The sequence below is a fragment of the Coenobita brevimanus genome, chromosome 64 (genome assembly GCF_032717465.1).
Source record: "Coenobita brevimanus isolate Jiangsu-jjx chromosome 64, ASM3271746v2, whole genome shotgun sequence".
Classification (NCBI taxonomy): domain Eukaryota; kingdom Metazoa; phylum Arthropoda; class Malacostraca; order Decapoda; family Coenobitidae; genus Coenobita; species Coenobita brevimanus.
The window spans coordinates 10,423,657-10,436,268 of record NC_137017.1 but is presented as its reverse complement, the minus strand read 5'-3'; the positions used below and the strand labels follow the sequence as shown (position 1 = coordinate 10,436,268).

Below are 12,612 nucleotides of genomic sequence, written 5' to 3'. Positions count from 1 at the left end.
TTGAGTCACTGGGTGTCCTTGCTTAACCAGGCAGTACCATAACAGCTCAAGAGTATACCTGTAAATGGCACATATGAATCCACTTACACACAATATCCACAGCTGGCAATTTGTAGACAACAGAACGTTGGAAAAAAAAATTATTTTTTTTGTTCATACTCCCCCAGACTGAATTGACTCCAATGTCCAAACTGACTCCAATTTGCATTAAAACTGTAAAAATTTCATTAAATGCCCAATCAAGAGATTAACTGAGAAGATAACGCCAATTACTTACTTTGCACTTTCACACTACTCATGAAAGTACATCTGGGCACCAAAGACTTCCCTGTATCTATTCATCAACATGTCTGCCAAAGGAATTTTGCCGATGATACAAATTTTATTTTTTTATATATGCTTGCTTTATAGTATTTATTTGGAAAGTGTCATGTGATATATTAAAGATCGTTACACACAAAAGTACAGTAAAGAATTCCAAACAATTGAGCACAAACAGATTTCTAATATGTTCATTCATTATTAATATAAATAATTTTTTATTGCAATAATGTCCGAATTTGCCCCGAGTCTGAAATCACCCGTTTATGATACATTTTTATTTCTAAACTGCCTACAATGTAAGCGGCTATTTTAAATCTGGAATAATTTCCGAAACTAAAGAGGTAAAAATTAGCTTTAAAAGTTTACTGTTATCAAAGAAAATTAAAGTTAATTATATAATTTATAAAATGATGAGTGACATCTGCAGTAACATTCACCAACGGTGTACACCCACATCCACATGTTGCACTGCATCCACCCACGTTGTACACCTACATCCACATGTTGCACTATAATATCCATCAACAGCGTACACCCACATCTGCATGTTGCACTACAATACATGTCTGCATTTACTTCAATGACATCATCGGCTGCCAATCAGCAGCCTCGAATCAAACACACCCTACTTGCCCCATATATCTCAGGTGCACAAGTCAATCAGACTACAGTGAGTAATACTGAGAAGGAAAAAATTCTTCACTGACTCACTCTCAGCTCAAAAAAATCATATGGCATTAACTCGAATAGGATAAAAGAGTTGTCCTGATGATGAAATAGTCAAGACTGACTATATTAATAATCCAGGGCTCATCTATTAACTCACTCTCAGCTGACTAAAACTGCTGTTAGCTTGCACAGAATAGATCAGCTGTCCTGATGATGAATTAGTTATGACAACAACATTTACACACTCAGTTTCTTTTATTAACTTTCAACTAAATCAAATAACTTGGTATTAACAGGAACAGAATACTAGAGTTGCCTCAACTGTAAGAGTTAAAAATAGCAACAATCAATCTTGTATGACCCCTTTAACCCCTCTACGGCCGCCAGCATTGAACGATGTTTTACTGGAGCATGGCCAGTGGCGTTGATGCAGCGCAACCTGTAAAAAACTATGAACAATTTTGGGAAGGGAACGAAGGTCTGAGAGATGCTGACACAGACCTACTCTAGCCTCCAAACCATTTAGGTAGTCTGTACATCTCATGAATCAGTCATGAGTGGAGGTCCATCTTCTGTTCCCCTCAAGTGTTAGTGTAAGTATGAATAAGAAAACGAGAAAGTCAAGAAAAGAAAGAAAGTGTGTTGCCCAAACAGTGACTGCTTATCAATGTTTGCATCTGACCAGGGAGGGGAAGGAGATAAGCATCCCTTCCGCTCCCTCGTTCTCCCCACTCTACAACCCCCAACCCTACAGTATAAAAGCTAAGTTTTTTTTTTTTTTCCTTGCTCATATTGTCATTATTTCTTTTATTGTACTGTTTTCCTCTACTTCTTTTTTTTTTTTTTTTTTTTTTTTTTTTGCAGAAGAAATATTCATATTCCTTGTTTATCTTACCAACCCCCTGCATCTCTTCTCCCAGCCTACCGTGTTTATCTCTGGCCTTGTTGTTTTTTTACTGCAAGGGTTGTCCCTACACAGCTGCACCCATTATCTTTCTCCTCTCTTTCCTAAACTACCCAGAGTAAAAAAGAAAAAAAAAAAAATCCATACTGGAATAAACATTATAAATATAAAAAAAGAGGGAAAACATTCAAAATCACAGTATCTTTTTATCTGTAAGTACATACACAGTACAGTACCCTCGCGTCCAACACGCATTTGTCCAGCATAATTCGCGTCCAGTATGGAGAGCAAAAAATTAGTACGATTTAATTAATGTAACACGGGTGTGTTAGCATAACACAGACGTAGCTCCGAGAAGTGGGCGAAATCCGTAGAGTTCGCCTCTAGCACGATCACCCCTGGTCCAACATGGTCATACTGGACATTCCCATGACGCTGACAGCCAATCAAAACTTCCGATCAAGTAGCCTCCCCCACCCACTATCGTGATGTGATCATGATGTCGCCCAATTAAAAATGCTTCTGCTCTCACATGTTGTTTTGTTTAAATTTCTCCCGCCACAGCGCCACTCAGTCACATAATTCGCATTGAACAGTGCTCTTTTCTTGCTGCATTTTCTGCCCTTGCTATTGCATTTTACCCTGCTCACGATGCCTAGGAAGCCTCCTGAGAACCCCAAGAAGCGGTGGCACCTCCCTCACGCCACCAAGCTAGAAATCATCGAGAGGAAGAAGAAAGGGGAGAGGAATTTCAAAGGATTTAAGAGGGAGGTTGAGGAAATGCAGCAGCCATTACCTGCTAGTGACACCAGCAGCCATCCTCCGGGGACCCAGTAGGACTACCTACAGCTTCGGAAACCACCTTCCACTCCCAGCAAGCCCACCAACACTATCCTAAAAGGTTAATTATCATTCATAGTATAATACCATTTATTGCAACTACAGCAGTACGAATATATGTATAGGTATATGGTAGGTATTTAGGGTGACTTTTCCTAGGGTTGATGACATAATTTGTTTTTCCCCATACACTCTGTTGTTTGTCCAACACGGAATCTGTGCATGACAATATTACCGTGTTGGACGCGAGGGTACTGTTTTACGTACTAAATTTGTTCATTTTACATAATTCTTGTTCTGCACATGCAATTCAGCAACATATGAGGTGTTCTCATCGCAAAATATATGAATGTAAAACCTTCCCTTCCCTTCACACCAATCCCATTTTGCGAGGCACTAATCTTGGGTCATATAGAATCTTGGCCATGATGGTTCAGTCTATACACACACAGCAGCACTCATTATCTTGAAATAGACTAAAAATAGCATCCTTCTGCTCTCTTTCCACATGAATTAGACCACCCACAGTAAAAAAAAAAAAAAATACATACAGGAATAAACATTATAAACATAAGAATGATGAAAAACACTGATAATTATGATATCTTCATTCATCTATCTATCTATCTATCTATCTATAGCCCGACGCCCTAATCCCGCAAAGGGTGGCCGCAGACAAAACGCCTCCAAGTCACTCTGTCACCCACCATTTGACTCCCCTCCCCCCAACTCACCCCCCCCTCCCTCATATACCTCTCAACTCCATCTTCATTCATAAGAACAGATATTATTTGAATTTGTTAATTTTACATATTTCTTGTTTTACACATATTTTCCAGCAACATGTGAGGTGTTCTCATGGTGAATACAATAATCCCTTTAAGAAATGGATGCCCAAGTCCCAGACATTTTGTGCTTGGGTATAAAAAAAAAAAAAATAAAAAAAAAAAAAAAAAAAAAGGCCGATATGTGTTCATCCGTACTCTAAACTTGCTGTGCGGTGACGAACAGCTGAGTTTTGGCGCATAGTTCTGGCGACATCCGCTAGAGCGCCCCTGCATCCTCCCCACTTCCCCCACTTCCCACCTACCTACCATTGTGACTGCATGCTCGTCGCCATGGCTGCCCACGTGATAGCTTTTGTGGTGGACAGTGAATAAACTGCAATACCTCGCCACTAGGCAACATGGGAATTTACAGTGTTGTGCAATGTTAAGAAATCAGAATTCAGAGTGCAAAGGATTATGTGCTGAGTGAAAAACTGACATGTTGCAACTGGCATGGCGCAAGTAAGAACAGAATGAGCAGTGTTAAACAATTACAATTCATAGTGCAAAGGACTAAGTGCAGTGCAACACTGGATTACTGTACGTGCTTCAAGTGCACCTTCATCACTGTCAGAGCTATAGAAGAGGCGGATTAATCTTCACGACAGTCATGGACGTGCCATAAGTACCCTGTACACTGCTAAATATTTTCCATACTCACTTCTAAAATCTCATTCTCTGGTTCCTTTTCATTTAGTTTATGGTTTCTGTCCCTTATTTGTGTGAATAGGGCCTTAAATAGTTGCTGTGCATGTCTGGTAGGGAGATACATTGCACTCGCCTAACTTTCCTTCCGAACTCATGTCACGAGTTGGAAAAACATGTTAAAAAAAAACACACCTTATGGGGAAAAATATATCTGATTCTGCCATGGTGTCGGGTAGCCAAGTATAACATTACCGGAACCCCTCTTAACATCACTTAACACTAACATCCTGGCTCAGAAGTATGTATTGCATATCTTATAATGATAATAAACAATATTAAAAGACATTACATAGCCTAGTATGATAAAAAAAAACAATACTGAAAAGCATCTACCTTAATCCTACTGATGACATTGCTTTCGTCGATGACAGATGGGTAGCGGTTTCGGCACACTAGCCTACGGTGCCTCATGCTGCTGCTGCAGTAATGCTTCTTCTTCAGCAGCCTCACTAAGGAGCTCTCAAAATCAGCTTCATTATTCATTATCTTGTCCTTACTTTTGTAGATACTGTAGTGCATACTGTGGACTCGTTCAGACCCAGCTCCTTGGCCATCTTGGACTTCCTCTCGCCGTTGTCTATCCTCCGAATTACTGTAGCTCTATTTTCAGGGTGTAGCTCAGTGGTGGCTTCTGCTTCAGTCCTTTCCTGGATGAAGAACTCTTTGCTTGATTGTTTTCAGTCATGGTGAACCATAAAAAAGGCAGGAAAGCACAAAAAGGCAGGGAAGGAGCTCGCAGGTAGGTGTACGTGTGTAGACTAAAAATCTCGCTTGGTAGGCCTATAGTCAGACTCAAATATGAAAACCGTTTGGGTGGGGCCCATGTGGGGATTCCCCTCTCCACAGCGCTGCCAAACCTATAAGGGAAGTGACCGGTCACATGTAGTCTGAGGTGGTGACATACATAGAGTCCTTGACCTCTGGCAATGTCAGAAAGTGACGTTGTCACGTGGTGTGGAATTTATACAAATCATTGTTATTATCCTAAAAAGCGACACATTCATAACACTATATAGCCTTATTTAATATATTTAATAAGTACAGACTGTTTAATACACAATTTCAAATGGTAAACAGCTGACATATGACAAAGAGAGAGACAGGTACTGGGGTTGATGCAGCAAAGCTGTAGAGAGGGTAATCCCCTTACGGGCCCCACCCAAACAGACTTCATATTTGAGTCTGACAATAGTTGCAGTCCTGGCCACTAGGCGTAGGTGGCGTGGGTGGAGAAAACATTGTTTTGATTGGTTGCACAATCACAAGGACTGTGTGCTTAAATATGATTGGCTTCCAGTTGCGAGTTGCGGCTAAAATACTGTGAGTTAAACATCTCCTCAGAAATAAGTACAGTAATTTTCTAGTGGAGAAAAGTAAGTTTGAGCATTTTCCGTGAGTTTGGTGATAATGGTGACTTACATAAGGACACCGTGAGTTAGATACTTCGTGAGTTAGTAGTGCGTGAGTTATGCGAGTGCACTGTATTTAGGTGGCTTTCAAAGTTAGGTTGGGTTGGGGTCTATCAGTACTTGTCCAGGGGCATTTTTTTCCCAAGTCCCTGATGAAACCAAAGTCCCGGACATACCTTTGGCCCTCTTACGTCGGATCTTGGAGGGATTACTGTATATGGATGTAAAACCTTCTCTTCCTTCACACTAGTTTCCTCATGCAAAGTGCTAATCGTGAGTTGTATCGAATTTTAGCCGCTGCGGTTCAGCTTGTACACACAATGGAGGACCCTTATCTTGTTAAGAGTCTAAAAACATCATCTCTCGCCTCTCTTTGGACACAAACTAAACAACCCAGACAACAGAAATAACTCGATACTTGCATAAACACAATGAACATACAAAAATGTGAAAAATGATAATCATGATAATTACTGACTCTCGGATACGATTATGTGAAGCTACAGAATGTAGTGAATGTTTTTGGTGTATCTGATACAGCCAGGATTCCGGGGGCTTGAATGATGAGTGGATGGAAGCGTGGCCCATTGGATTGGGCAAATATGGGCTGTCTGGACACTGCTACTCCTCACCCTGCCCTAGGGTGGGAAAGGAGATCCGGATGATGATGATGATGACGATGATGATGATGATGATGATGATGATAATTATTTTTCTTTTTTATAAAACCTCCCATATTATGTACTGATTTTGTTAGTAATACACATATCTGGGTATTTCAAATAATTTCAGCACCACTGAAATTTTGGGGGGAGTGAAAATATGGATATTTCATAGAGCAATGTTTTTCACTCTTCTCAGTTTTCACTGGCGTGTACAGTCACGATCATCAGGAGAAATGTTTTGTGCTTCACTGCGAAGCACAGGATTGGTAAATCACTGTGATGCACAGGATTGGTCTAGAAAGCTACAAATTGCATTGCCAGGCACACCAGCTGTTTCTCTTCAATTTGGCAAGAAAAAAAAAATTGATTTTTGAAACTTGAAAAATTGGTGCTAAGGCCAGCCTGTGGGTCCCAATGATTTCCAGACCCATGGCCACAGAGGAATTAAGTAAGCACAAAGCACATTTTTCTGTGTAAGCCAATTTGAAACAAATCAGTGCAGAGGATTACAGACAGGTTATAATAATGAAAGGGTCCAAAGGGATGTTTTGCTGTCGTTGCCCTAGGCTCATCTGAAACTGAAATCAGTGGACTATAAGCTGAAGTTGTCCCTCTCCTGTCATCCACTATCTCCCATTTGTGAGACAGGGAGGGAGTTGAGGGACACCTGCAAAACAATGCAGCTCCACTGCCCAGTTATACTGGTATCACAACAAGTTGTCCCTCTCCAGCACCACTGAAAGGGTAAAGCTATCAGGGTAAAGGCAGACAGTAGGGGTGTGAAAAAAGATGTGTGAGGGGAGAGGTAGAAGTCAGATGACAGCAGAGGTGAGAGGGTAGGGGTAAAAGTCAAAGGGAAAGGATAGTGGTAAAAGCCAGAGGAAGAAGGTAAAGGCATACTACAGATGAAGAGGGTACAGGTAAAGGGTAGATGACAAGGGTATGAGGAGAGCTTACGTGCAGCTGCTCAGAGAGGCCACATGTGTACGACTGAGGCCGTTCCTTATCCTTGAAACGGAAGGTCATAATGCTCAGGTCCCGACACTCCTCAAACACCCACTGCTGCGGACCCTCACGTACCAGCAGGTTCAAGTACTGAAAACAAGACTCAAGCTAATATGATAACTTTCTTCTTTTAACTTTTACCTTTAAGCTCATGTGCTGTACTGAAAATGGGGTGGAATTTGAAATACAGTATTATAATCTCTTCATGATAACTTGGTCTAAAGTTGATCTCTCTCTGGCTTGGAAACCATACTCTTTTCACTTTACCTTGGCTTAAAATTACCCACTCTCTATCTTGAATGCTGAGCTGTAACAAGAGTATCACAGAATATGATACCAGTCATGAAGAAGTGCAATGGAAAGTATGTATTGCCACAGGACTGTCTTCTTTTTCTGCCACTGAACTATGTGAAATAAGCTGCAAATGGACAAATCAGTGGGTAAAATTTAGATGAAAGAATTTCAGTGTTGTTTGAAGTTTTGTTCTGATAACAGTGGATCAAAATTACCAGGAAAACCTCTGATGTAATGACTTTCATGTGTTCTAAACCCTACTTCAGTCAGGCTCATAGGGAGAAAACTATCACTAGACATGCTGTTGACAGCTCTTCCTCTTCTTAACTTTCTCCTTGGATTTTTATCTTTAGACACCTGACGGTCTGGAGTGTCAAGGCACTCCAACTAGATGTGACCCACAGTGGTCTACTTAAAAAGGGGTGACAGGGATTAATTACTCAAGTAAAGTAACTCTCGGCCAAGCAACTGGTTACGCTCCCCCTAAATGTCTGGAATGAGTAGTCCAGCCCCAAAAATACTGTGATCCTGATAGGGAAATAGAAGATTGGCTAATGGACTCAGAGATACATTGATTACTATTGTTATTACCTGGAATACCCCTGAAACAATATCTTCAACATGCTCTATGCCCTCCTCCGTCAGGTCCACATTGACCACAAAGAAGCCGAATCCCTTTGCTCCAGATTTCTGACCCCCCACCAGTGAGTTGACCCACCCTCGCCCCTTGAGATAGGACAGCAGTGACCCAGGGCCCTCGTGTCCAATCAGGTGTCCGAGATAGTGTCCAGGCTGTGAAAGGGGGGCCGAGAGAGACATTATCATCATCTTCATGTGACAGAGGCATCATCATCATCATCATTATGATGTCCTAACATATGATTCAGATAACAACCACGCTCCCAAGGAAAGAATATGGTGTTCTGATGTATACAAACAGACTGACAATAACTGTCAACTTACTGCCGATTTGTAATGAGGGTTGAGATCTGGGATAGGAAAAGTGATGTACAAGCTTCGTATGTCCTTGACAGGGACAACGTAGCCAGCCTTTTGACACTGGTCTGGCCCAAAGGGGTGTGTAGTCCACTCTGGTATTGATACATTTTTGTTTTCAACCTCGCTGAACAGTCTGAGTACCATCTCCTCAAGTTCATTTAAACTCTCTGCAAAGATTAGTAGTAAGGATAATAATAATATTAATAATAATAATATAACAATAATATTAATTAATTTAATAATAATATATATATATATATAAATATATATATATTATATATATATATATATATATATATATATATATATATATATATATATATATAGTGGAATTTCAAATTTCGATGGGCATATGTACCTACATATCACCGCAAAATTCAAATCATCGAAACTTAAACTGAATTTCTTATGGGAAAAATTAGTTTGGGTCCGGGGCCTCTGAACCTAACTACGTACAATCATGATTTTTTGCCCACATCCCCTGTAAACTTTATGAACTATAATTGTGGTTAAGTAACTGTAGTTCTGCACTGTACTGCCATACTGTCAGCAAGTGTATATCGCCTTGTCAGCAAGTGTATACTTGGTGCATTTCTGCCCTTTCCTGTATTGCCATTTCTCCTTTGGCTGCGAAGATTTAGAGGTGCCAGGCTGCTCTCGTCCATTACCACTGCTACCCAAAGAACCACTCTTGCTTGCATCTTGAAACAGGTATGTTGCGACGAAAATACAAAGAAAATACATACAACTAAACTGCAGCAAAATGCACGTCTACACGTGGAAGGTACAGGCTGAAAGTGTGGCACTTGGCTGCAGAGGGATGGCTGCTGGCAGGACAGTCGCAGGATGGCCGCCGACAACAGAACATTGCCTTGCACATGGCTTGTTGTTGTTGGCACCTACTCCCATCCGGGAGCTCTTGTCTTTAAACAACATGATTTTTATTTTTTCCTCAGTCTCTACTGTTCATTTCTATGTTGCTCCTTATTTTCATAATTACTTCTCTTCGTTTTAGTATTCTGCCTACTGTATTTGCTACTACCTGTAATTATTTTGTTTTAGTATTTCTATTACCGATTCTTTTCCTTTAATATCTCTTGTTATATCTTCGAGTTATTAAAGTACTGGTTAATTAATAAGTACTGTATATTTATAGAATGACGGGGAATCGTCCAGGGTGCTAATTGTCCTGACGGGGAATCGTTCATGTTTTGATGGGGAATTATCTGACAAGCGAATTGACTTGATGGTGAATTGTCTCGGAACCATATCATCATATGCTTCACATATGAATACATGATGCTGATAGTCATTCTCTCCTTGACACACGTCACATATTAGGTTAGGCTCATACTTTTTCTTATAATTTTCCTTCACTTACAGCATTTTGTTTTGCATAAAAAATATTATCTTTGCTTGTTTTGGTTGGGGTCTGGCCCTGAGAGCATCGAAATAAGTGACTTTGCATCAAAAAGTGAGGTGGGTGGACCACTCCAAAACACATTGAAATTTGATTTGTCGTATTCTAAACTGTCGAAATTTGAGATTCCACTGTATATATATACAGTGGATTCTCAAATTACGATGGGGATATGTACCAAAAAACCGCATCGAAATTGAAAACATCAAAATTTAAACTGAACTTCTTATGAGAAAAATTATTTTGGGTCCAGAGCCTCCGAACCTAACTACCTAATATCATGATTTTTTGCCCACACCCCAGTAAACTTTATGAACCATAATTGTGGTTAAGTAACTGTAGTTCTGGATTGTACTGCCATACTGTCAGCAAGTGTACAGTATACTTGGTGTATTTCTGCCCTTTCCTGTATTCCCATTTCTCCTTTGGCTGCGAAGATTTAGAGGTGCCAGGCTGCTCTCGTCCATTACCAATGTTACCCGAACAACCACTCTTGCTTGCCATCTTGAAACAGGTAAGTTGTGATGAAAATACAAAGAAAATACATACAATTAAATTGCAGTGAAATGCATGTCCACACATGGAAGGTACAAGCTGAAAGTGCAGCACTAGGCTGTAGAGGGCTGGCTGCTGGCAGGACAGTCGCAAAATGGCCGTCGACAATAGAGCATCGTCTTGCACATGGCTTGTTGTTGGTGGTGCCTACTCCCATCCCGGAGCTCTTGTCCTTAACCCCTTAACCGCGAGGCGTCACTTTCGTGATGCTTGGGAGCAAGGGATCATACCGCGGGGCGTCACTTTTGCGATTCTGTGTTATTTTGAATTCCCCTGGGCTTTCAAGTACGTCTTATAAATACTCCTCACAGTTGATTCATTTATGTTATGTTTCTTCCCCACACTTCGCTTGGTCTCACCATTCTCTATAAGTTTCACATTTCCAGTTGATCTGCATAACTTAGGTTCTTCCTCTTCTTTATTTCCCTGCCAGGTGCCACAGCATTATGTTGGGTGATGGTAGGGGGACGGGGAGGGGGTACGTTGGCCATGGTCATATCATAAAAAAGGTTATTGTTCTCGCTATCACTGTTCACGATCTGAGGGCGCGCACTTGAATGGTTTGGCAGCCAGGAGACTCGGTCGGGTGGTCAATCAGTGCTCGGCTGGCGCTGATGTCACACGACCAATCACGGAGTGAAGCTTCTGTTGGCTGGGCGGAGCACTGGAGCCTGGCCTTTCTTAAATTTTCGAACATTTGCGGTGCACGATAGCAGGCATTTAGTGCATGATAAAGGTATTTGGGTAGTTTTTTATATAGGCATGATAGCGAGATACGCTATAGCGGAACCCATGATAGCCGAGGGTTGAGTGTACTATTACTGAAGGAAACTTATGGATAAAGACTATAGATATATATAAGTGTTATATAGTAATAGAAATATAAACTGTGAGTATTTTTATGAATAATAAATGACACCACCAGCGGCGAACTAGCGCAAGTGGGAAGGTCATATGTCCTCGTAATTTTCATTGCTTTCACAGTGTTTTTTTTTTTGGAATATGGATTCCAAACTATTTGAGAATCATAGAATGGTGTTTCTAGTGATAATATCAGGCTGTGGTAATCATATTACGGGTTGTCGGGAAGTGTAAAGAGGAGACTTCGTTACCCAACTTCAGAGGTCTCCACAAGTCCTACGGTACTCGACGAAGGCTCAACAACACCCCAGGAGAAAGCTGAAGGTATGTGCCATAAGCATATGTGATTTTAATATTCTAGGACTAATAATTGATTTTTGGCAAATAATTTTAGAGAGGCTGTCGGAGCGCGAATATGCCCGCGGGTGCCGCAAGAAAAAGCAAATCAAGCCCACGGTTAAAGGGTTAAACAACATGACTATTTTTTTTCTCTGTCTCTATTGTTCATTTCTATGTTGTTCCTCATATTCATAATTACCGTACTTCTCTTCGTTTCTTTATTCTGCCTACTGTACAGTATTTGCTACCACCTGTAATTCATTTTGTTTTAGTATTTCTACTATTGATTCTCTTCCTCTAATTTCTCTTGTTATATCTTCGAGTTATTAAAGTACTGATTAATTAATAATAAGTATATTTATAGAATGACAGGGAATTGTCCAGGGTGCGAACTGTCCTGATGGAAAATCGTCCATGTTTTGACGGAGAATTATCTGATGGGCGAATTGACTTGATGGTGAATTGTCTCGGAACCATATCATCGCATGCTTCATGTACTGTATGAATAAATGATGTTGATTTTCATTCTCTTCATGACAAATGTCACATATGATATTAGGTTAGGCTCATACTTTTTTTTATAATTTTCCTTCACTGCTAGCATTTTGGTTCACATCAAAAATAATACCTTTGTTTGTTTTGGCTGGAGTTTGGCCCTGACAGCACATGTCACATACAATATTAGGTTAGGTTCATACTTTTTCTTATAATTTTCCTTCACTTCTAGCATTTTGGTTAGCATCAAAAATATTATCTTTGTTTGTTTTGGTTGGAGTCTGGCCCTGAGAGCATC

At 40.4% G+C, this 12,612-nt stretch overlaps 1 protein-coding gene across 3 annotated transcripts in view; it reads right to left on the bottom strand.

Moving 5' to 3' along the window:
* Positions 1 to 12,612, bottom strand: part of Ide (Insulin degrading metalloproteinase) — a 111,609-nt gene that overhangs the window by 50,620 nt on the left and 48,377 nt on the right. For all 3 annotated transcript variants that reach the window (XM_080276195.1, XM_080276197.1, XM_080276196.1), the window contains 3 exons: positions 8,609 to 8,811; positions 8,237 to 8,437; positions 7,304 to 7,441 (listed from right to left, as the gene is read on the bottom strand). In XM_080276195.1, coding sequence (XP_080132321.1) covers positions 7,304 to 7,441; positions 8,237 to 8,437; positions 8,609 to 8,811 — 542 coding nt within the window. The remainder of the gene's footprint in view (positions 1 to 7,303; positions 7,442 to 8,236; positions 8,438 to 8,608; positions 8,812 to 12,612) is intronic.